This window comes from Psammomys obesus, unplaced genomic scaffold (assembly GCF_907164565.1).
Source record: "Psammomys obesus unplaced genomic scaffold, mPsaObe1.curated_primary_1811, whole genome shotgun sequence".
In the NCBI taxonomy this organism is placed as follows: domain Eukaryota; kingdom Metazoa; phylum Chordata; class Mammalia; order Rodentia; family Muridae; genus Psammomys; species Psammomys obesus.
Window position 1 is genome coordinate 16,565,884 of NW_026596109.1, and position 22,285 is coordinate 16,588,168.

At 42.2% G+C, this 22,285-nt stretch overlaps 1 protein-coding gene across 2 annotated transcripts; it reads right to left on the reverse strand.

Annotated features, from left to right (window-relative positions):
- Nucleotides 1-8: 8 nt before the first annotated feature.
- On the reverse strand, nucleotides 9-21,675 carry Mtif2 (mitochondrial translational initiation factor 2). Of its 2 annotated transcripts, XM_055628874.1 has the most exons (14): nucleotides 21,603-21,675; nucleotides 20,212-20,431; nucleotides 19,679-19,790; nucleotides 17,035-17,206; nucleotides 16,428-16,588; nucleotides 15,040-15,216; nucleotides 12,775-12,914; nucleotides 8,392-8,516; nucleotides 6,677-6,881; nucleotides 6,077-6,329; nucleotides 5,529-5,669; nucleotides 4,735-4,899; nucleotides 939-1,079; nucleotides 9-206 (listed from the first exon to the last, which is right to left on the reverse strand). In XM_055628874.1, exons 2-14 carry the CDS (start codon nucleotides 20,422-20,424, stop codon nucleotides 34-36), a joined length of 2,178 nt encoding a protein of 725 aa, XP_055484849.1. In that variant the 5' UTR covers nucleotides 20,425-20,431; nucleotides 21,603-21,675; the 3' UTR covers nucleotides 9-33. The 2 variants fall into 2 exon arrangements, with proteins under 2 accessions (XP_055484849.1, XP_055484850.1); XM_055628875.1 differs by lacking the exons at nucleotides 16,428-16,588; nucleotides 19,679-19,790; nucleotides 20,212-20,431; nucleotides 21,603-21,675 and having other exon boundaries at nucleotides 17,064-17,166.
- Nucleotides 21,676-22,285: the final 610 nt, after the last annotated feature.

Here is a 22,285-nt window from a genome sequence, read left to right on the forward strand (position 1 = left end):
AACAGTAATACATTCATCATTTTTAATGTACTTTCAAAATCCTGGATCCCAAGAAGTCTTGGCTGGAACTTCATTTTCTTCATAGCAAATAACTTGATCTCCCACTTTAAAGTCTACTTTTTCTTCATCTAAACTAAGACCACAGTCCATACCAGTTTTGATAACTGAAACGTCATCTTTATGGTGTTTCAGCGAGGTTAATGAGCCTTAAAAGAGAAAAGCCACAGTGAGAATATTCAAATAACAGTTCTCTCCTGATTAGTGTATGGTTTGTAAGATCCAGGTGCCGTGGCACTGGTGGAGGTCAGAACACCTTCTCTCTGTGTGGGCTTTGTATGTGAAAAGTTGTCTGACAGTGTGGCAAGGGCCTTTACCTGCTCTGCCCTACCTCCCACCCAGCGTACACTAAGGTTACAGGAAATAACGGAGTCTAATAAAAGTATTTAAAGATTGGCATGATCTGAAATCTTACATTTTAAAAGTAATCTAAATCTGCAAAGTAAACCTTTTGAGGTACCAAGAAAAAACAAAACATGGCAGGCAAATCTTGAGATCATTCAGGTTCCCTAGTGTGCATTGTATGGGACTTTGGATTCAAACTCCAGTCACTGGGACAAAAGTATAGACTACAGGGGTTGAATGTTAGTATAGACACATTGAATTAGGTGGTAGGACTAAATTCTGTCATCAGAACTAATTGGGAAGATGCATAAGCTAAGGCAATTCAAATTGAAAATGGCTTAAGTTTTGGATTGAGGACTGGGTAAGATCTAGAATTGAATTTTGAGCCGATGAAGGCTTGTAGTCCCAGTGCTTAGAGGCAGGCAGATACCTGAGTTTGAGGTCAGCCTGATCTACAAAGTGAGTCCAGGAAAGCCAAGGCTACACAGAGAAACCTTGTCTTGAGGGAGGGAGAATGGATTTTTTATTATGCTTACCCTTCCAAAGAATTTGTCCATTTCGGATTAATTTAAACTTCTTCTGTTTTTCTAACTGTCCCTTTTGAACTCTGCAGCCAGCTACAGGAATTTTTTTCTTCCCTTCTGTTATGGAGAAGGTAGCTAGTATAGAAGCCTCGCCTTTAGGAAGAAAATATAATGGGTGAGGCAGAAACAAACATACCAGGGTCATCATAACAACAGGTGAAAAATTTCAGGGGCTGAAGATGGATGGCTCAGCAATTAACTGACTTGAGGAGCCTCTCCCCCCCCCCCCCCCCAGCTTGATTCTTCAACATGCTGGGTGGCTCACAAGCATCTATAACTCCAATTCCCAGGAGATCCAGCATCCACTTTTGGCCAGCATCCAGGGGCACTGGCCACGTGCACAGAATGACAGAAAAACCCGTGTCTGTTTCTCTGCCCTATGAAAACACACTGAGCAAGCTGGTGCAGACCTTTAGTCCCAGCACTTGGGAAGCAAAGGCAGGTAAATCTCTTGAATTCTAAGGGTCTACAGGATTGAGTTCCAGGATGGCCAGGGATACACAGAGAAACCCTGTCTTGAGCACACTCCCCCACCCCCAACAAAAAAAACCTGTTGAGGAATTTTAATTCTGAACATGGCTGCTCTGGCAAGAGATGACATCAAAAGAACTAGGTCTGTGTGATCCAGCTGGAATGCTACATTGGGCAGTGGTAGCACACACCTTTAATCCCAGGAGACAGAGGCTAGCAGATCTCTGAATTCAAGGCCAGCTTGGTATAGAGCAAGTTTTCAGTTAAAGAAAAGCTTAGGTCCAGGTGAGGTGGGACACACCTTTAATCCTAACAATGAAGTGGAAAGCTAGTTTGTAGGAGGAAGCACCCACTTTTGAAAAGAGTGTTTGATTGGCAGATAAAGTGATAAATGAGAGAATTATTTCACAGAATAGGACCTGCCCAACTCATGAGAGAGGAAAGGGAACAACACAGAGAATGAGGGAGAGGAGGCAGTTTTACAGAGAGGTTGAGAGATAAGTGAAGACAGACTGAGCCAGAGAATGATGAGAAAGAGCCAGAATAGAACAGTTGGCTGGAGTTAAGAGGCCAAGCAGAGCAATTTAGACAGAGGCTGAGAGAAAAGTCAGATTGAATAAGTCAGCTGGAAGAATTTGAGCCAAAACAGCTAAGTTGAGCCAACCAGCCAGAGAAAGAAGTAGGAAATGTGAGCTTATTCAACAGTTTCAGAAGCTGAAAGCATTTTAGGCCTAGATAGGAGGCTAAGCTTCCAGAACTAGGCCGAGATTAGCAGACAGAGGCAGTAAGCTTCAGAGATGACAAATCAGGTGAATAAAGGTTATTATTATTATTATTTTTTTTTTTTTACAAAAACCTATTGTTTGGCTTCCTTCAATAAATTGTAAAGCAGACTGCGTGCTTTAGTTGTTATCTTTAAATTACCTCAGCTTTTTATTTTTTGTTTTGGTTTAATAGGCTGAAACAGCACTAATGTGTAACTCAAGTTCTAACAACAATGCAAACAGTTTTGAATGTGTTATCTGACTGGTGTTGTTATGAAGAGTTTTTAAAGTTAGCTCGGGTGACTCCATTTTGAAATGAGAAGCCATCTTGACCGAGGGCTGAACTCAGGTACCAGGAAATATCACAGAATGTGCACTTGGCAGAAAATAAAGCTAACTCTCCTAGCAACAGCCTCTAGGAAATATCACAGAATAAATACTTGGTAGAAAACAGAGACAATCTCCCTGGCAACAATCAATGAGACACAGTTTGGAAAACTGTCCCCAACATTACAGATGTAGTTTAGAAGAATGGCAATTGTGATTATGTGCCTCAGCTAGAGGGTCACCTCACCCCTATGACTTTTATTCAATCCTGTAACGCCAAGGCACGAACCCTCCTCTTTGTGGTTTTTCTCTTTAAAAACTCTGCTCACCCAGGTCTTAGGGTCCCACTTCTCTACTGCTTCTTTAGTGTGACTTGGGTCCCGAGTTTGATGGCTCTCGCAATAAAGCTCTTTTGCTCTTGCATCGAGTCATCTCCTGGTGGTTTCTGAGTGTCTTGTGATCCTGGTACCAGTTACTGGTATCTGGTGTGCCTGCTTATTTCTGGAAACCCTCAACTGACTTTCCCAAATGGCTCTTGGTACATGAAATATTCTTATATACTGTGATCATGTTTAGCAGGTCAGAAAAGCCGGAAGTAAATCTATGTACACCCAAACTGCAAAACCAGATCTTAAAAAGGAATAATGTTAGGGTCAAAAGGATAGATTCAAGAAATATTTCAGATTAACTAGGTTATAAGAGTAATGATATCCTGAGTGAGGTATCCCTGAAGCAGAAAGACACACATTGGTATATACTCATTTCTAAGTGGGTATTCGTCATATAATATAGGATAAACACACTAAAATCTATACTCCTAAAGAAGCTAAACAACAAGGAGGACCGTAGGGTAGTTGCTCAGTCCTCACTCAGAAAGCAAATAGGATAGACATCGGAAGCAGGAGAAAACGGAACAGGACAGGAGCCTACTGCAGAGGACCTCTGAAAGACTACTGATTGAGGTATCAGCAGATCTGAGGCTCCTAACCAAACTTTGGGCAGAGCACAGGGAATCTTATGAAAGAAGGGGAGATAGACCCAGAGGGGACTGGAGCTTCACAAGGAGAACAACAGAACCAAAAAAATCTGGGCACAGGGGTCTTTTCTGAGACTGATACTCCAACCAAGGACCATGCTTGGAGATAACCTAGAACCCCTGCACAGATGTAGCCCATGGCAGCTCAGTCTCCAAGTGGGTTCCCTAGTAATGGGAACAGGGACTGTCTCTGAGATGAACTCAGTGGCTGGCTCTTTGATCACCTCCCTCTGTCGGGGGAACAGCCTTACCGGGCCACAGAGGAAGATAATGCAGCTAGTCCTGATGAGACCTGATAGGCTAGGGTCAGATGGAAGGGGAGGAGGACCTCCTCTATCAGTAAACTGGGGGAGAGGCATGGGAAGAGAAGCGGGGAAGAAGGGTGGGGTTGGGAGGGGACAAGGAAGGGGGGCTATAGCTGGGATACAAAGTGAATAAATTGTAATAATAAAAAAATAAAGTGATAAGTAAATGTAATTTATGATCCTGATCTGGCTGAAAAATCTACTTAAAAGTACATTGTGGTGGCTGAAGATGGTGGCATGTACCTTAATCCCAAAACTTAGGAGTGGAAAACAAAGGATCAGAAACTCAAGGCCATACTTGGGTACAAACTTGACACAATCTGATCATAGATTGGGTTATACTATTGTAACCTATTTGTTACCGTATTTGTACCGTATTTGTAACAAATCCTATTTGTTACCGTCTTATTTTGGTCACTGGTTTTAAGTGGGAATATCTTTATGTATATATTTGAGGCAAATGAACATAATAATTCACAATTTTAAATTAATTTGGCCAAGAATATGCTAGAATACTTTTAACATATTTGGTACTTCTTATGCTTTCAATGCGTATGCATTAACGAAGGCTCCTCTATGACACCTCAGCCTGTGTCACTACCATTGTTCATGTGTAGACTTGAGGCAAGTTCTTAGTCATTTTGTTTGCTTTTGTATCCTCTCGGCTTCAGTGAACTGTTGTACAGGATTTATAAGTCACCATAAATTCTCACCTCATGGCAGTCATTTTTTTTTTCTAGAATATAAACCATGTATTGGAACGGCGAATCTCTTTCCTTGAGTGTTGCTTTTAGTCCTATTTACAGTGCCTGATTAAATGTTGGAAAGCTGAAGTCAGCACTTACCTACTGGGTATTCCTCCAGTCTGTGGGGCAATCTGCTGCTTAGTTCCTCTTGCAAATCTTCAATAAGATGGTAGATGATTTTGTGAAGTTTAATCCTAACTCCCTTTTGTGCAGCTGACTGCTGGATAGCACTGCCTGCATTCACATTAAAGCCATAAATAACACCTGGAAAGCAGAAACAAGAGGAATATTCCAGGACAACCATTAAAGTACAATCATTTATCTTTGAGGAATAAGGGCAAATCTAATTTTTTTTTATTTCCTTCTTTGTAAATTACATAGCAATTGAGAAGTGCTGTGACTAATCTCATGAAAACTAGTAAAATTTCAAATTATTATTGCATTTTAAAACTGTATCTTGTTTACTAAGGAAGTTTTCTTCATAAATTACAACAATATTTTTAGATTTATTTATTTTTAATGTTTTGCTCCCATGTATAATGCATATGCATGCATGGTACTGGGGGTGGTTGGAAGGGGGCGTCAGCTTTCTTGGAACTGGAATTACCAGGTCTCAAGAGGAAGTAAAGTACTAAGCAGACTGCTAGCAGATAAGAGTACTCAAAAGGTAGTGAAAGATACCTGGAGTGGGTGTGGAACTGGCGGCTAGGGCAGTAATGATGCTTTTTAGAAAGGGAACACTGCGTGGGCTTTCAGTAGTTTCCACGGTTGCAGTGGCCATGACCGACAGATTGTCTGTGATTGTTCCTGCACTAGGGAAGGATGCTGGCCAATGACCAGCCAATCACAAAACATATGATAGAGGACACAGTTTAACATACAACCATCTTTACCATCAAATGTCTCAGCAAAGGTGACATCATTTTCACTAATATCACCCAATCCGAAATGTACTAATTCTATTTCACACTCGTGGGAAGCATCGTAGGTATCCAGAAGGTTCAGGATGGCCTCCAGTGACCCATCAACGTCACCTACAGATACAGCAAGAGTTTAAAATGTGTTGGTTATAGTGGGCATGGTGTTGTACGGCTTTAGTCCCAGTGCTCAGGAGATGGGCAGGCAGATGTCTGTGAGTTCAATACAAGTTATGCTTGCTCAGAAAAAAATGTTTTTAACCCCAAACCACTAAAATAGTTTCTGCTTCAATTTAGAGGTTTTCTGAGGCAGTGCACATCCTTAACCTGGACGTTCATAGGCTGGGCAGGAGGAAAGGTCAGCCTGCCTTCTAGAGCACGCCCAGGCTAGTTCAGGCTATGAAGCAAGATGCCCCCCCCCAACAAATAATTAAAAAAAATAAAGGAGATGGGTCCCAAATTAATTACAAAAATGAAAAAAATAAGGCTTAAATAGTTGTAAAGTAAAACTTTCAAAAAGTTACCTTTAATAATTATAGGAAGTACATTTGAGGCCTTTTCTACCTTTTCTTTGGGCTTTAAGGTTCTCTGTTCTTTTCTTTCAAGGTATTTTATGTATGACCTCTTCCTCCAGTGCAGATCACTATACTTCTCACGGACTTTCTGATATGCTTCTTGGTGCTCCTTTCGTTTTTCTTCCAGTATTTTCAGATCATCTTTGCCTTTTTCCTCTTTTTCCTCGAACTTCCTCCAGTCAACAACTTCACGGGCCCTTGGCTTTACAGGGAAAACTGGCATGATTTAATGAAACAGACACCAGTGTCTGCTAGGTTAAAAGCTCTCTGTTTTCTTACAATTAAATCAGCTTAATTTATGAAACCACAATGTTTTAAGTTTCAAAAATAAAACTTTAGGAATTTTGTATATCATTGAAACAATTTTAAAACTTTATCTAAAAAATATAACACTACAGTCAGATTCTAAAATAGTGCCCAGATCTCTTTATAGCCACTTATAAACTATAATTATACCAATATTATCACTCTTATTTAATAACAAGTATTATAAACTGGTACATAAAGCTATCATATAATATCTAACATTAGGGAAGTAGGCTTGAATACCTCAGATTTTACTTCAAGAATTTCATCTCCTGCAGAAGGGAGGTCTCTCCAGCCTATGATTCCCACTGGCATGCTGGGATAGGCCTCATTAAGTGTTTTTCCATTTTCATCAAACATTAGTCGAACTTTTGCCCAGCTCTTCCCAGCAACAAGAATTGAGCCTTTTCTCAGAGTTCCTCTTTGAATTATAGCTGTTGTAACAGGACTAAGATGAATAGAAAAAGGAAAAGATTCTTAAAGCTTAACCAGGACACAATTTTATTTTCTTAAATAGAACACGTGCGCGCGCACACGCGCGCACACACACACACACATACACACACACACATACACACACACACAGACGAATATATAGGATTAATTCCCTTCTCAACTTTTAAACAGCTTTGGATACTACCAAAACATTTACTTGGTACACTTGCCTAATGTGCCACATCCCAGGTTTTTGTTTTTCAGTGTGGTTTGTTTAATTTATTTAATGTCTGAGTGTTTCACTTTCTGTATGTGTGTGTACAATAGCTTATCTGATGTTCTCAGAAGAAGGCATCAGCTCCCCTGGAACTGGAGTTACAGAGGGCTGTGGGGACCATAAAGATCCATGGAACTAAATCCGGTCCTCTGCAAGAGCAGCAAGTGCTCTTAACTGCTGAGTCATCTCTCTAGCCCCTCACTGTGGTTTCTTGAGACAGTCTCTCAATCTGGCCTTGACTCTTCCAGCCTCAATCTTCAAAATGCTGGACTTACAGAAGTATGCAACCACACTGGGCCAGGCCTCAGGCTTGTCCTTGTCTTGACAAAAAACAAAAAATAAAAACAAAGTGTTCTTCACAACAGACAAAGAGTAGAAGAAAAACTAAGTCATAGCCCAGGTTTGGCGAACACATGAGGGAAGTGTGTCTCCTGCCAATTGAAAACAGGCAATCATGATGGACAAGTCCTCTGGGACTGCGCTAACAGAGAGTGTGTCAACAGGGGAGGTAGCCACGGGCAGATTGTTCTGACTCAATCCTCTCCCAACTTTCTACCCCATTCTACATATAGGTTAAAAGATTGCTCAGAGCTGTTAACAATGTACAAAGCAATGGGAAAATCTCTTGTGTTTACAGGCAAAACATTCAAGAAGAGCACACCATTACAAAGACCTTTCAAAAAAAAATAAATAAATAAATAAACAAAGACCTTTCCACATATTAGATTCCTGGGTGAAACCAAAGAATCAGACAGTAAAATGCAACAACTGGTATTTCACTCCAATTCATTGCTACTTAACCTCTAAATGCAAGTATCTGTGCCAGTGGGTGGTGGTGGTGGGGGGTATGGAAAAGAAAACAAACTGATTTAAGTACTTTAGTCATCAAAGTGTGACTTGGTATATATAGGTGGTTGATATGGTCTACCGACAACTTCATTTTGTGTTCTATATACTCGTGCAATAAAATACTTTGAAAACACGTTCTTTGAAAAAATGCCCCAGAGCTGGAGCAGTGGCACACACCTATAATTGCAACTGGATCTCTCTGAGTTTGAGCCTAGCTTGGTCTACAAAGTGAGTCCAGACAACCAGGGCTACACAGAGAAACCCTGTCTCAAAAAATACAAAAGATAAAAAAGTGCCCCAGAAACTAACCATACATGCAGTAAAACTATATTGTCTTAGAACCAAGCCTCAAAAATCATCAAACAGAATTATTAGAATCATTTTACTACAATCCTACCCTCTTCCTTTGTCTGTGAAAGACTCTATTACTGTTCCTTCCACTGGACCTGTGGGATCTGCTTTCAGCTCCAACATTTCCGCGAGTGCGAGTGTTGCTTCTGCCAAAGCCATCAGGTTGTCTCCCTTCGACAAAGAGGGTGACACACATCAGCGAACAATACTGGTAAACGGCAGGGTAAGACGACCTAAAAGACCTTTGACAACCACAGTTTCGTTGTTAAGGACTAAAATCATGAAATAACCAGTTCTATAAAAAGAAAAGGAGATAGCGAACCATCAGCAAGAAAACCTGACCTGAGGATGGAAACGTAAAAGTCCACTGGTGGTGCTCACTGATGAACATATGCCTCATTCAGCTAATTCATCGTCTCCTCTGCCTGCTTCTACAATCGTGGTTTTCTTCTTTCTTTTTCTATTAAAATTTTATGTATATCAGGATTTGCATGCAGGTAAGTATATGCACCAAGTGCATGCTGGTGCTGACAGAGGCCAAAGAAGGAATGGGATCCCATGGGACTAGAGCTGCTGCCAGCTGTGAGCCATCCTCTGCCGCCCAGATACTCTGAAACAACAGCCAGTGCTTTTAACCACCGAAGTGTCTCCAGCGTCTGTGCTCTTATTTGTTGTTGTTTGAGACAGGGTTTCTCTGTGTAGCCCTGGCTATCCTGGAACTTGCTCTGCAGATTTCAGAACTCCACTTCCTCTGTGCTTCCTCTGTGCTGGGATTACAGGTGTGTGCCCCCACTGCCCGACACGTGTTCTGTGTTTTTAAAACAGGCCCTCACACTGTAGCCCAGGTTTGCCTGGAAATCACTACGAACTAAGGATCCCAGCCTGGCCTAAAATTAAGAGCAGTCCTTGTGAGTCAACCTCCCAGTGCTGGGATCACAGACGTGAGCCACTGCATACAGATACAACTGTCTTTTCTTTTCTTTTTTCACGAACTTTCCTAATGATGCAACTTTTTATTTCAAAATTATCCAGTGGAACAAGCCTTTCCATCTATTATCTTATTAATCTACTCAGATATCCTACAACATAAGTAAATCACTCTTACTAAATAAATAAGAAAGAACTGCCTAGACGTGAGTTTTAAACTATACTCTGCAACCACCCACCCATGTGAACTTAAAAAGTTACTTCACCCTTCTGGACTGCTGTCAACTGTAACATAAGGCTAGGACCGTTGGATTACTCTCAGTGGTATATGTTCACTATGCTCCCTACTCCAAGGTCACACGGCTCAGCTAGGTGGTGGTGCAAACCCTTAATCTCAGCACTGGGAGAAAGAGGTAGAGGCAAGCAGATCTTTGAGTTTAAGTCCAACTTGTCTACACAGGGTTCCAGGCCAGGAAGAACTATTAACTGGTGACAGATTCTTTTTTTCCCCAAGACAACATGGTTTCTCTGTGTAGCCTTGGCTGACCTGGAACTCACTCTGTAGACCAGGCTGGCCTCGAATGCAAAGATCTGCCTGTCTGTTTCCTGAGTGCTGGGATTAGAGGCGTGAGCCACCACTGCAGGCAAGACAGCCTCATCTTCAAACCTCTGCCTTCTTTCTGGTACTACAAACCGAACCCAGAACTATGTTAGCAGACACAGTCTACTAATGAGCTATATCTACTGTCCTTTTAATTTAATTTAGAGATAGTCTCTTGAAATTGCCCAAGCTGGCCTCAAACTTGCTATCCTCCTGCCTCAGCCTGCTGTGTAGCTAGGATTATACATATGCTATAATGCTTACCCAACTCTTTAAATGTCTTAAGCTACTACAGGGAGCTTAGCATCTTCCTTTCTGAGAATAAAATGAGGTTATAGTTTACAAACATGAGAGGAAAGAAATACAATTTTACTATTAAAAGAAGCATAATTCCATGGCCAGGTACAGTGGCACAAGCCTGAAATCCCAGCATTGGGGAGGCAGAGGCAGGAGGATCTCTGTGAGTTTGAGGCCACCCTGGTTTGCAAAACGAGTCCAGGATAGTCAAGGATACACAGAGAAATCCTGTCTCAAAAATAAACAAACAAACAAACAAACAAACAAACAAACAAACAAACAAACAGAGATGGCTGAGAGGTTAACAACACTGCCTGCTCTTCCAGAGGTCCTGAGTTCAATTCCCAGCAGCCACATGGTGGCTCACAACCATCCGTAATGAGATCTGGTGCCCTCTTCTGGCATGTAGGTATACATGCAGACAGAATACTGTATACATAGTAAATATGAATCTTAAAATAAAATAAAATACAAGTGTGACATCGCATTCCGGCATGAACAATAATTTAAATATTCTTACTTTTTTGGAAACAAAGTCTCGCCCTATAGACCTGATTGGCTTGGAACATGTTGTTTAGACCAGGCTGGCTTCAAACTCGCAGATCTGCCTGCCTCTGCCTGGAGTTAAAGGTGCGTGCTACTATGCCCACCTCAGCAATAAATTTATTAAAGAGAAAAAAAAAATAAAAAAGAAGAGAAGAAAAGAGAATAGAGGAAAAGAAGAGAAAAGGAAAGAAGACAATCCTTCACAGATACTTTCAGGATCTTATTTCTTCAGTAATGCCAGATCCTGTCACATTCACAAACAAAATCAAACAAAACGAAAATAGTTAATCTTTGTATTAGTAATTTTTATTTATTTAAATCCCTCTAAATATCCAGAGGCCTATTCTATACTTTTCTACTTAAACAAGGCATGAAACAAAAGCACTCTTTGTTACCAGCTGTACATCATTTTTGCATAAACAATCTTCACGCAGGTATGGTGGTGCATGCCGATAATCCACACACTCCAGAGGCTGAGGCGGAAAACTCTCCAACTCAAGCCCAGGACAGGCTACAAAATGAATTTAAGGCCACTGTGGGCCAAATAGTGCATCTTATCTCAAAACAAGCACAAGAACAAATGAACAAAGAAACAAATAACCGTCTTAGGCTACTGTTACCCCAGTTCCATGTCACTTGTCATTTATTCCTCGTTTTAAATATTTCATAATTTAATAAGCATTAGGTTGAGAACCATTTCCCCCAACTAGATCTACCACCATGAATTGGTATAAGTGACTTCTTTGAGTCTGATTCCTAACCTGCCAAATCAAGATAATGCTGTCATCTTGCCTAGTGCTCAGAGAGAGACAGAGACAGAGAGACACAAAAGGGGGGTGGGAAAGAGAGGGGGGCCACACACTGATGTCATCACTTTCTACCTTATTTTTTGTTTAGATTCCTTTTCTTTTTTGCTTTTGGAGACAGGGTGTGTGTGTGTGTGTGTGTGTGTGTGTGTGTGTGTGTGTGTGTCCCTGGCTGTCCTGGAACTCTCTCTGTAGACCAGGCTGCCCTCGAACTCACAGAGATACACCTGCCTCTGCCTCCCAATTGCAGGAATTAAAAATTGTACACCACCACAAAGGCGTGGTGGCACATGCCTATAATGCCAGCATTTTTGGAGGCAGAGGCAGAGGCAGAGGCAGAGGCCAGCCTGGTCTACAAAGTTAGTTCAGGACAGCCAAGGCTACACAGAGAAACCCCATCTCAAAAAAATAAAAACCAAAATAAAATAAATAAAATAAAATAAGAAAAAGCAACAAAAATAAGAAAGTATACTCCACCACTGCCTGGCTAGATTTTTTTTCTTTTCTATATACGACTGTTTTTCTTAGATGCATGTATTTGTATCATGTGTGTGTCTGGTACCCAGACAGGCCAAAGGAGGGCATGGCATCCACTGGAACTGGAGTTACAGTATGGTGTGAGACACCATGTGCACGCTGAAAAATGAACCCAGGTTCTCAGCAAGAGCAACAAGTGCTCATAACAGCTAAAGCATCTTTCTAACCCCTCCACCTTTGTTTTTCTTCTTTGTAAAGATAGGCTCTTTTCCTGAACTCAGAGTACACTGATTGGCTAGGCTGGTTTGGCAGAAAGCTCCAGGGATGCACCTGTCTCCCTGGTACTAGTTATGGCCAGTCACGTGCCGCTATATACAGCTACCACATGGGTGCTGGGTCAGAACTCAGATCCTCATGTTTCTGTGGTAGGCACTTTACCAACAGAGCTATCTTCCTAGCACTCAAAACAATTTTTTAAAAACACAAATTATGTATCTCAAATGTTTTTCAAAGGGATAGAGATGTAGCTGAGTTCATGGAGAGCTTACCTAGCATGCATGATATCTAGATGTGATCCCCAGCACTGCGTAAACCAGGACACTCCCGTAATTCTAGCACCTGGGAGGCAGAGGCAGGGGGATTGCTGTGTGTTTTAGGACAGCCAGGGCTACATAACGAGACCTGGGTTAAAAACAAAGGTGTTCTTTTGGATAAAGCAGTGAGGATGTCCCATGCTCACAACGGAGTGCCTCTGTCCTGAGATGTCTAGACCTACCGTGAGTGCAGAGACGTGCACTGCTTGAACCTCGCCACCATAATCCTCACACACCACATCATAAGCCAGAAGCTCCTTCTTCACTTTTTCAGGGTCAGCATCTGCTTTGTCACATTTATTTATTGCAAGGACAATAGGGACTGGAAAAGAAAAAGTGCAAATAAAAACACTTCCAATTCCAAACATCCATTGTAAGAAATGCCAACCTGCTCTAGCTTTCTCTGCATTCAGTGAATACACATATCTAACCAAGGTCAAAAAGACCCACTTTAGACTCACATTACCCCACTGTGTTGTCTATACATCAAGAAAAGGAAAGGCTGGAGAGATGATTTGGTGGTTAAGAACACTGGCTGCAGGCCAGGTGTGGTGACATACACCTTTAATCCTAGCACTTGGGAGGCAGAGGCAGGCAGATCTCTGTGAGTATGAGATCCACCTAATGAGTTCCAGGATGTCCAGGAATATGTGGAGAAACTCTGTCTCCCAAAGCAAATAAAAAAAAGGGGGGAGGGGAGCTGGCTGCTCTCCCAGAGGATCAAGCTTCAATTTTCAGCACCCACATGGCAGCTCACAACTGCAACTCTAGTCTAGGGGATCTACTGGCCTCTGAGGGCATCAGTTACTCATGTGGTATACAGACATACAGGTAGTCAAACATAACTAAATACATAACTAAATAAACTTTTTTGTTTTGTTCTGATTTTTCAAGACAGGGTTTCTCATGTAGCGCTGGCTGTCCTGGAACTCACTCTGTAGCCAGGCCGGCCTCAAACTCCGAGAGCCACCTGCCTCTGCCTCCTATGTGCTGGAATTAAAAATGAGCATCACCACAGCCCTGCCAGTAAATAAATTTTTAAAAGAGGTACCACATATTTGAAACAAAACTCAGATATAAGATATTGAAACTATAACTATAAGCAGATTACAAACTAGGAACAGACAACGAAGATGACAAAAAAGCCAGGTGTGGTGCCACAGTCCTAATTCCAGCATTTGGCAGGCAGAGGCAGGTGGATTTCTGTGAACTCAAGGCCACACTGGTCTACACACACAAAAAAAAAAAAAAAAAAAAGGAAGAAAAGGGGGTGGAGGTAGGCTGAAGAGATGGCTCAGAGCACTGGTTGTTCTTCCAAAGGTCCTGAGTTCAATTCCCAGCAACCACATGGTGGCTCACAACCAACTATAATGAGATCTGGTGCCCTCTTCTGGCCTGCAGGCATACAAGAAGGCAGAACACTGTATAAAAAAAATAAATCTTTAAAAAAAGAAAAGAAAAAGGCAAAACAAACAAAATCACAACAATATTTTGAGAGAAACATCTGTCCTTAAGTCCAAAACTAAGATCAGCAACTCTGGTTGTAGTAAAGGAAGAGTCTGCAAATAATTTGCCTCTTCTTTCTGGGCTGTATTTATTTATTTTTTAAAGACAGATTGTGATATCATGTACAAAACCAAGTCCAAGCTAAACTAAATCTCAGCAAAGAGAGAAGAGTTGACCATACAATCCCACTCCTGGCTATGGATGTTCTGGCAACTGTGAGCTGCTGGGAGACAGGCAGACAGTTTTCTCTTAAGAGCATAGGCTCTGGTAAACTGGGTATGTTCCAGCAGAAAAGCACAAGTTCAAGCATGTGTGGGCAGTACAAACTGGTCTTGACTGGCTTTTGCTTTTTTGAAAGGACACAAACTTGGGTGAATGGTGAAGAGGGACATGGAAAGAGTTAGGGTAAGAAGGATGAATGTGATCAAAACACATATAAAACTATCAAGAAACAAATAAGATTTTTTAAAAGGGGTTATTTATTTTTGTCTTATGTGTATGAGTATTTGCATACATGTTAGATGTGTACCACATGTATGCTTCTATCCTCAGAGGCCAGAAGAGGGTGTTGATTCTCCTGGAACTGGAGTTACAGACAGTTGTGAGCTGCTACGTATATTCTGAGAACCAAAACTAGGTCCTCTGGAAGAGCAGCTTATGCTCTTAATCGATGAGACACCTCCCTCACCCCCAGAATTACAATTTCATTTTGTTTTTTTTCATTTTAAGATAGGATTTCCCTGTGTGGCCCTGGCTGTCCTGGAACTCATTCTGTAGACCAGGCTGGCCTTGAACTCACAATTCCACCTGCCTCTGCCTGGTCTACAGAATGCTGGGAATAAAGGTGTGTGCCCCCCTGCCCAGCTATCGTCTCTGTAGTGAACTCTTGAAGAGAAAAGATCTGCTTCTTCTCCCTGAGCTGGGCACAGCGCCTCCCATACCTCCTGCATCTTTGGCGTGCTGGATGGATTCCACAGTTTGCTTCATCACCCCATCATCTGCAGCTACGACCAACACAACAATGTCAGTGACCTGAGCTCCTCTGGCTCTCATGGCTGAGAAGGCAGCATGTCCAGGAGTATCAAGAAAGGTTATCTTTTCTCCAGAGGGCAGAGACACTGTGGAAACAGAGATGCAAGAACACCAATACTCAATTTCCTTCTGAACACGAAGGAATTTATGACATCATTAAACATAATATGTGTGTGTGTGGTTTTTGCTTTGGTTTTTTGAGACAGGGTCTTTCCATGTAGCCTTGGCTGGCCTGGAGCTTACTATGTAAACCAGGCTGATCTTGAACTCATAGAAATCTGCCTACCAAGTACTGTGAATGAAGGTGTGTGCTACCATGCACAGCTAAATAATTCTTTAATTGTATTTCTTGCACTAATTTTAACAAGAACACAGACTGAAATTTCATAAAGAAAAACATAAAATACCAATGAGACCATGAGGCCTTTCTTTTCATGCAATAATTTTAAGCTAAAATTCTTTGTATTTTTAGAATACAGCTACTTTGATAAATATACCAATTAATTACCATTCTGGAGAGAGAACCCACCAATAGCTGTGTGGGTAACCACTTCTGCGTCAGCAAACTACAACTATACAACTATCTCAAGTAGCAAAAAGGCAATTTGGTAGAGTTGATAGCTTCAAATTTAAGCCCCAAAATAACAGCTTTAAACCCTAGCTTTACTATTCACCAGCTTTGGCTAAGTTACTGAAGCCTGAGGAAGTGTCAGATTTTCACAGATCTTCAGAAAAATCTTTTTTTAAATTTTATTTTGTATTTCTTTCTTTCTTTTTCTTTTTTTGAGACAGGGTTTCTCTGTGTAGCCTTGGCCGTCCTACTCTTGCTTAGTAGACCAGGCTGGCCTCGAACTCACAGCCATCCTCTGCCTCTGCCTCCGAGAGTGCTGAAATTACAGGCGTGTGCCACTGCACCTGGCTCTTAGGAGAAATGTAATACCTACCTCATGATTTTGTGAAGATAAAAAGAGAAGCATATAAAATGCTCAGCACCACGCTAGGCACAGGTGAATGCTCAGAAAACCGCAGCCCCTGCTCCGTTGTTAACAACACTACCCAGCTTACCACTGAGACTATACACACATAAGTAAAGACGCTAGGCTCGTTAAAGCAAAAATAGCAAAACAGCTGCATCTTTATGGAAAGCCGAAGATAATTTCAGCTGTCTGCTCCAAGCCTGATCATTCCACTGGCTTTAAGCAGCCTCCTTACTTTGAGTCTGCATACTTCACAGCATGGCATTAATCAAAGAAAACAAGTGGGCTCCCAGGCACACTAATGTTATTTGTGTTCATACCAAGAAAAGCACCAATATGTTGGGTGATGCCTCCAACCTCCATTGCTGCCACTTGAGTTTTCCGAAGTTTGTCAAGTAATGTCGTTTTCCCATGATCAACATGGCCCATTATAGTAACAACTGGGGACCTTGGTTTTAATAAAGCTGGCTCTGCCGGAGGCCTACAATTAACAGCAAAGGAGTGTCATTTCTTAAATAGCAGAAATAACTGTGAATTGGCTCACAGCTGTCACTACAGGCCACCGTTAACAAAATATAACATCCAGATTTGATTAGACATAACTATTTCCCTTTTTTTTTTTTTTTTACAGAGAACAATCTAGCAGAATAGCCAATGACTCCCTATTTGTTATGAAGTTGGCATTTTAGTCTTAATGGGTGAAGCCGAAGCAAAATTTAAAATTCAGACTAATATATACACTCAGCAAACTATGAAATATCACACTCATAGTTTTATAGAAAGCTGAATATACTCTCTGGTGCTTTGAATAAATATTTACTCTATACTCACACTCCATTTTAACTACAGAGGAAATTTCAAAGCAAATCTTCCCACAAAATATTGAGTAAAACACAGGGTTAAGTGTTAACACACAGTTAAGTTTACCTTCTTACAGCATCTTTGTTTTCCCTTACTTTCTCCAGTTTTAATTTGCTCCATTTCAACTTCATTCCTGCCTTCTTTATAACTTCTTTGATCCAGACTTCATCTAAACGTGAGTTTGCTTCTAGTGAATCTACGTCAATGGCAGTGTTCAATAAAGCTTCATAGACACAATCTGGTTGAGATAAAACATATTCATGAAAAAAAATTTTTTTCAGGAAATAATAATGAATTAAAAGGTTTAAAAAGTGAATTCTTGGGACTGGAGAGATGGCTCAGTAGTTAAGAGCTCTTGCCAAGGACCCAAGTTCAATTTCTAGCACCCCATGGTGGCTCACAACTGTAGCTCCAGTTCCAGGGGGTTCCATGCCCTCTTCTGGCCTCTGTAGGCAGGAGGCACATACATGATATATAGATAAACACGTAGGCAAAACACCCATGCACATGAAAAAGGAAAGTAAAATAACAAAAATAAATCATTTAAAAATGTGCTTTGTTTTAATCTGTAAAAATAAACTCATCTATGGTGATGATGAAATAAGTAGTTTTGTGTTTCAAGACACCCAGCATACTGTACAAGCAAAATGGAAAGAATAAACAGAGAGGAAAGCATCCCCAAGTAAGCCGAACATGACGCTCAAAAGACCATCCATGCTAAGTGTGGTGCACGTGTCTGTAATTCTAGCACTTGGGAGACTGAGTCAGGAACTAAAGGCAGCCTGGGCTACACGGTAAGACTTTTCTGAAAAGCAAAGCAAAAGAAGAGCAAAGAATATTGATTTCAGTGGTGTGTTAGTAAATAGGGAAGCTGTCAATTAAAAGTCAATACAAGAAATATATAGAATTTTCCAGTTCCTATCCCAGAAGTTGATTTTGAGCCAGTGACACGGATCCAGTGGATGAGAGGGAAGAAATGCATACTCTGACACCACTGGGTTGTCTCTCCACTAGACAAACATGGCAAGTGGTAAGGAAATGAAAACAGTAAACAGTAACAGGAAATTACTAGGTATTGGACCCAGGGCACGTGTACATTAGGACATGTACTCACAACAAACAAATGCAATAAAATAAAAATGTTAAAGTGTTCATGAATTTTAACTATGTGTTTGTGATTTAATTTTACTTTATTTATTTACTTTATGAACAGATCTCATATAGGTAGGTACTGAATCCCCGATCCTCCTCGCTTAACTTCCTGAGTGCTAGAATAACAGCCATATGCCAGTAAGTCTAGTTTGTGAATTTTTTAAATGGTGTCCTAGCATGCGTAGGACCCTGAGTTCAATCTTTACCACAGAAAAAAGGAAAAAAAGGAAAGAAGAGGGAAGAAAGGAAGGAAGGAGGTGAAGGAGTGAAGTATAGCAGAATATTTTAAAATGTATTATTTTTTAAAAAGAAAGGCTGTAGTTATTCTCACAGATATATCTCTGCTGGTCATAGAGAATTTCTCAAATTAGTGAGAGAAAGAAATCAAAAGTTATAGTAAAAGAAAGGGAAATTTGGAGCTGGAGAGATGGCTCAGTGGTTCAGAGCACTGACGGCTCTTGCAGCAGACCCAGGCGTGATTGCCAGCACCCACAGGCAGCTTAGAACCATGTGTAACTCCAGCCCTAGGAGACCCTATGGCCTTTTCTGGCTTCACTGGGCACCAGGCATGTGTGTGGTGCAAAGATACGCAGGTGGGCAAAGTACATATAAAGTAAAGTAGATGTTTATTTGTTTTTCCAGACAGGGCTTCTCTGTGTAGTCATGGCGGTCCTGGACTCAGTCCGTAAACCAGGCTGGCCTCAAACTCACAGTGATCCACCTACCTCTGCCTCCCAGAGCGCTGGGATTACAGGCATGCGCCACCACGCCTGGCTAATAAAATAGAACCTCTCAGTCCAAAAAGGGGTGGGGGGAGGTCTGGATTTACACTAAAAGGCCAGAAATTTTATGAATTTAGTTTTCTTTTTCAGACAGGGCCTCTCTAAATTGCCCTGGCTGTCCTAGAATTCACTATGTATTCAGGCCTCAAACTCACAGAGATGCACTTGCCTCTGCCTCCCTAATGCTAGGATTAAAGGCGTGAGCCACCACAGCCAGCTATTAATTTAGACCTTTACTTGTTTGATTTAGAGTTCATGTGTGTGTAGGTGTTCTGTCTGTGTACCCCCTGCATGCTTGATGCCCACATTGACCAGAAAAGGGCATCAGATTTCTCGGAATCGGAGTCTCAGTGGTTGGAGCTGCCAAGGGAGTGCTGGGACCCAAACCTGGGCTCCCTGCAAGAGCAGCTGATGCTTTTATTTATATGCTTGCTTGCTTGCTGAAGGACCTCAGTGTGTGAGCGCTCTATGTAGATCAGGCTGACCCTGAATTCAAAATATCCCAACTGCTTCGATTAAAAGTGTGTGCCCCCATAAATGGTCTCTCAAGACATCTCACCAGTCACACAGAAAGCAATTTTCACAAAAGCTCAGAGAGCTACACTTGGCAGTGAGTCACGATGTGATTAGAACTTGTATTTAAGATGAAAAGAATCAGTATAACTTAACATTCAGAACACTAGTTCAGCTTGCCTGCAGTGCCTTACGCTTTCACGGCACGTCAAACCCCAAGCTTCGGGCTCCCAGGGCTCTCACTGTGAACTTATCAGGCTCACCTATGTCTCTTGCCATTGCTCTGGCTAGTTCTTCAACAGTTATTCCAACCCATACTTCTGCCTCCTTTCTGTTTTTCATTGGAGACAACTGAGATCTCGATGGTCTTTTTTCCTATTAAAAAGACAGAACATATAAGTGAGACGGAAGAAAAAAAATGTTTTCCCCTTATAACACAGGGTTTCTCTGTATAGCCCTGGCTGACCTCGCCTTGAACTCATAGATTTGCCTGCTTCTGCCTCCCCAGCGCTGGGACTAAAGGCATGTGCCACTACACCCAGCTGAAGAAGAAAAATTTAAGAAACAATTCAGATTTTGTAATGTGTACCACAATTATGGCTATTCCTATCGGCAAACACTCTTGTAAGTACTTAAATGAGATAACAATAACAACAGAACCCCCTGTTCACACAAACATCTGTGCAGAATACAGCCTTAAACAATATTCTGTAAATGTCAAAATATTCAAAAAAGCTTTCTATACATAGTTACACAAACTCTGACTTCAATTTAGATGATATAAATCTGCAACAACCTTCTTTGTTACAAGAAGCCTGTGCTGAGGCAGAGTCGAAGCGACGAGCATGCCTGTCCGCCAGTGCCAGTACTGCTCTGCCAGCACTGGGTGAGCCAGTGGAAACCCGTGCCTCCACCATGCTAACAGTCTCCTCTGACTCAGGCTGTGCAACTGCCTACAAACAGTGTGAAATCGTAGCAAGTTTTCCAACTTCAGCAGCTTCTGGCTCATGCTTCTCCTAGAAAAAACAATTTTAAAATAAAAATCTGGTTAATATTTAAATCAAACTAGCGAATATGGATTGAAAATTTACTGCATGCAGATCACACAAATAAAACCAGGCTTGTGCCCTGAAAGAACTCATGGTGTATGTAGAAACCAAGTACTCTCTGACAATAGCTACTACTGCTGCTTGTTGTTATTATTATTATTTATTATTATTATTACAGTAAGACTGACAGGCCACAAGAAACACTTTATAGGGCTGGTGATGAGGGCACATGGCAGAGAGCTTGCCTCATACCCCTAACACTGCTTAACTGAGCATGGCACATACAAGCCACTCAGGTGGCAGAGGATGAGAAGTTCAAGGTCATTCTTTGCTACATAGAGTTCGCGGCCTTCTTTGGCTACACAAGGCACTGTCTAAAAACAAACAATAACTATAAATGGCTGTTGTTGCTTTTTCCAGGGGCTTGGAGAATCATAGAATAGTTACCTAGTATGCACACGAACCTCGGCTTGACGCCTAGAGTGCATGAACACACACACAGATATTCTCAGCTAAATATTTTAATGTTCATTGAAAAATATTTATTTATATGAATGCTCTGTCTGCACGTACATATGAAAGCTAACAGAGGGTATCGGACCCCATTACAGATAGTTGTGAGCGACTATGTGGGTGCGGGGAATTGAACTCAGGACCTCTGGAAGAGCAGACAGTGCTCTTAACCGATGAGCCATCTCTCCAACTTAACGTTCATTTTTTAATCTTAAAGTGTCGCCGGGAGGCACACCTGTAATCCCAGCACTCAGGGAGGCAGAGGCAGGCAGGTCACCGTGATTTGGAGGCCAGCCTGGTTTAGAAAGCGAGTCCAGGACAGCCAAGGCTACACAGAGAAACCCTGTCTCACTGAGGCGCCCTTTGCTAAATAGCAAGACATTAAGCTAAAGCTTCAGTGGTACATTTCGGCCCTGATAATGCTGCAAACGTACAGCTGCAGTTACGGAAGGGTCTAAAAGGGCCAGCTAGAAGTTCTAGAAAGGAAACAAGCAGTCGTGAAAACCAAGCAGGGCCGCCGTCACACGAGCGGCTGGGGAGCGCGCGGGGCGCTCGCGGGCTTGCCCGAGGCCGCGCCAAATGACAATGGAACTCGAAACCACCCTAGCTCGGGGACCCCACTCACTCAGCTCCCAGGCGAGGTCGCCTTCCGGACCCCGGAACCGTGGGCCAGTCAGTCCGACCTTTCCGCGAGGTCCCCGTCGTGCTTCCGGTGCCGCCGGAAGCGGCTTCCCCGCGGTTTTCGAGGTCGTCTGTGGCAGGCGGGGTTCGGCCGCGGCCGGTGACCTGCAGTGCGGAGGCCCGCTCTGTATTTCCCACCCTTCTCCTGGGAGGACGGGTCCTTCAGCTCGTCTACCCAGCAGGAAGGAACCGGGGCCGGTGGCTCTCGAGAGCGCAGGGGACGGGCTCGGGAGGTGGCAGAGCTCGCGGACTTGACTGCTGGTCCAGCTCGTTCTCAGTGTGGACTTGAGGTGTTCTGTCAGTTCTGGGCCTCGACTGCTTCACCTGCTGTATGGAATGACAGTCCCTAGTTCACAGCATCGTGGGAAGGTTTCAGTTACCTGAGAGCCCCTGGTTCATGTAAACGTTTTTGGGTTTGATTTTTGTTGTCTTTCTCCACTCTGGAGGTTTTTGGTCCATCCTCTTGACCACAGCCTGATGGTAACTCGCTTTCGTTCAGCACTACTACAAATTAATGGAGTGGTACAGAAAGTTTCTTACCTGCAAAGCACGCTTTGCCCTTGTCTCCCATTGTCCACCCTAATTCAGGCCTCTCCACCACTTCTCCCCCGCCCCCTTTTTTTTTTT

Coding starts and splice junctions, on each gene's coding strand:
- Mtif2 (XM_055628874.1), bottom strand. CDS start 20,424: ATGAGCCAGAAGCTGCTGAAGTTGGAAAACTTGCTACGATTTCACACT. Junction 5,670..6,076: donor ACTTCCTATAATTATTAAAG/GTAACTTTTTGA, acceptor CTGTATCTGTAG/GTGACGTTGATGGGTCACTG. Junction 1,080..4,734: donor ACTGGAGGAATACCCAGTAG/GTAAGTGCTGAC, acceptor TTCTTCCTAAAG/GCGAGGCTTCTATACTAGCT.